Source organism: Pteropus vampyrus, unplaced genomic scaffold (genome assembly GCF_000151845.1).
Source record: "Pteropus vampyrus isolate Shadow unplaced genomic scaffold, Pvam_2.0 Scaffold736, whole genome shotgun sequence".
In the NCBI taxonomy this organism is placed as follows: Eukaryota; Metazoa; Chordata; class Mammalia; order Chiroptera; family Pteropodidae; genus Pteropus; species Pteropus vampyrus.
In genome coordinates, this window is record NW_011889517.1 from 338185 (window position 1) to 340470 (window position 2286).

General features: G+C 52.7%; 1 protein-coding gene across 1 annotated transcript; it reads right to left on the reverse strand.

Annotated features, from left to right (window-relative positions):
* Positions 1–323: 323 nt before the first annotated feature.
* Positions 324–2124, reverse strand: LOC105309409 (cathepsin G-like). Its single transcript, XM_011385554.2, has 4 exons — positions 1986–2124; positions 1420–1555; positions 988–1242; positions 324–558 (listed from the first exon to the last, which is right to left on the reverse strand). The coding sequence occupies exons 1-4, from the start codon at positions 2078–2080 to the stop codon at positions 406–408; spliced, it is 639 nt and encodes a 212-aa protein (XP_011383856.1). The 5' UTR covers positions 2081–2124; the 3' UTR covers positions 324–405.
* Between the last annotated feature and the right edge of the window lie 162 nt (positions 2125–2286).

Below are 2286 nucleotides of genomic sequence, written 5' to 3' on the forward strand. Positions count from 1 at the left end.
GGCACATAGTTTTAGAATGTATTTTAATATCTGGTAGGGGAGCCTCTGGTAGGGCAGGGAGTAAAGAAGCTTGCCCTGGGGAGACATCTGTCCTCCCATCAGTCCCTGAGGCTGTGGGCGTTGTGTGTGGGGGAGGGGAATGGATGGGTTGGAGGAAAGAAATAGCTCATCCTGTCCCACAGGATGGCGTGTGGGGAGGTTTCAGTTGTCCTGGGGAAAAGACCTCATTTTCCTAGAGGAGCTCAGACTCAGTCCTGGATACACTTGTTGGGTGCTGAACGATGTTTCATGAACAAATGAGAAACTGGTATTTCCACTCTAGACAAGGACTTTTATTAAGGCTCTGGCAACTCCGCTGGACTGGCCTCCATCTCAGAACAGTCAGTCCTACTAGTTTCAGTTTGCCTACTGCTGTTTAAATCGGGCCATTGTATTATTTATCCAAGGCAGGAAGCGTGCGACTCTGGTGAAGACTGCTGGAGGAGTCCCGCTACTTCTTCCATAGGAGACGACACCCTGGGCCACATTGTTACACACCAAGGGGCCTCCAGTGTCCCCCTGTAGGCAACCAGAAGAAGGGACACTAGGCTTCCTCACTCCTGCTTCCCCAAAGCCCGGCCCCCAGATAGGCAGTGTAGGTGGGCTCCTTCAGTTGCTGGGTGCGTGTGAGATGGGAAGGTGGTGGGGTGCAGAAGTGAAGCTTCTAGAACTTTAATTGCTTGTGTTTCAACCCTGGCTATAGTTACTGTCTCCAGCTCAACTCAAGTAAAGTTACCTTTACCTTTTACATGAAAACACTGCATAAGTATGCATTGTGTGTCTGCTGCTCCTCTCATTCCACCAGAGACTGGATTGATGGGAAAAAGCCCCCACCATACTCTGGTCAGGCCCCCAGACTGAGGCCGTAGGATGCAGGCTTTTCCCACTGCCCACTTCTGCCCAGGCCCCTCTGTTCTGGGCAGTGTTGGCAGATGCCGGTGGCCTTACCAGAAAGGTGATCTTCCTCTCCCTCTGGTCCCCCACACAAATCTGTCTTTGGCCATTGTAGACACCAAAGTGCTCCATGCACTCCTCATCACTCTGCACTCTCAGTCGCACTTCCTGGAGCCTGTGTGTTCTCCTGCGCAGGCTAACCAGGCCCCAGCCGGCCACAGTGCACGAGGCCCCAGGATTCAGCCTGACCCGTGTCTGAGGCAGGGCCACTGGCCTCACGAATCGATTCCGTCTGGCATTATTTTCCAGCTGGCATAAAGAGAACTGGCACTCAGGGACTGTCTCTGCAGCACTCACACCACACCCCCACGACCCCTTGGGACTCCGCCCCAGCTTCCTCCTCCATGGTCCCAGGGATAAAATGAAGTCCCAAAGCTGGGAGGGAGCCAGCTCAGTTGGAGAACCAGAGGGTCAGGCAGGTGATACCTGCAGTAACATGATGTCATTCAGATTGTTTTGTGGATCATATTGAGGATGGTGGATGGCTCTGAGCACAGACAGGCGCTGCTGGGTCCTTTCCTCCCTCCTGATGTTGTGGGCCCCCAGAATGACGCGAATACGGCTGCAAAAAAAATAGTGGCCTAGTGGTAGGTGTGATCCTTAGGCGCTAAGGTCCACCAGCTCTGCAGGGCGGGTAGACAGCCCAGGACATCAGGACTGTAGCTGAGGGAAGTGAGGGGACAGGAGGGCTCTGGGACTGAGCTCTCTGTGTTCTCTGCTTCTTCAAAGCCCTGAGCTGAGGATGGTGGGGGACACAGTGACCTTAAGATTGGCTCCGCTACGATAAATTGAGAATAGCTTGTATTTTGAGCTCCAATGCATGCTTTCCATCTCCTCTTTTTGTCCTCATTTACACGGGCCTGTTCCCCGCCCCCCAAGACATACCCAGTCTTTTCATACCTTCATTGCTAGAACTCTGCTTTCAAGTGTTTGCTCTCATGAATTTTATGGGCCTGTCTTACTGGTCACCTGGAAGTTCTTTAGTTTCTCACCTTCCATTGCAGCGAGCTGCTGTCATCACAAAGTCTTCTCGCACCAGGAAACCCCCACAAGTGGTCCCTGGTGATTGGATTTGAAGAAATGCCATATAAGGGTGGGAATGGGGCCTTGCCTCTTGGCCTCCGATGATTTCCCCTGGAAGAAAGTATTTAGCACTTATCTTGTGCTGACTGAACCAGCAGTGAGGGCACCAGCTTGGGTCTGCAGAAAGGCTAGAAGATGGGGGGCTGGAGAGGTGATGCAGGGGAAGGAGGATTTGGTGGTGACACTTGCGCTCTGTAGGGTACCAAATTA

Excerpts from the sequence above, each read along its gene's own strand:
- LOC105309409 (XM_011385554.2), bottom strand. The coding sequence starts at position 2,080 with ATGGCATTTCTTCAAATCCAATCACCAGGGACCACTTGTGGGGGTTTC. Across the intron at positions 1,556-1,985 it reads GCAGCTCGCTGCAATGGAAG|CCGTATTCGCGTCATTCTGG; the intron begins GTGAGAAACTAA and ends TTTTTTTTGCAG. Across the intron at positions 559-987 it reads AGAGGAAGATCACCTTTCTG|GGGGACACTGGAGGCCCCTT; the intron begins GTAAGGCCACCG and ends GGTTGCCTACAG.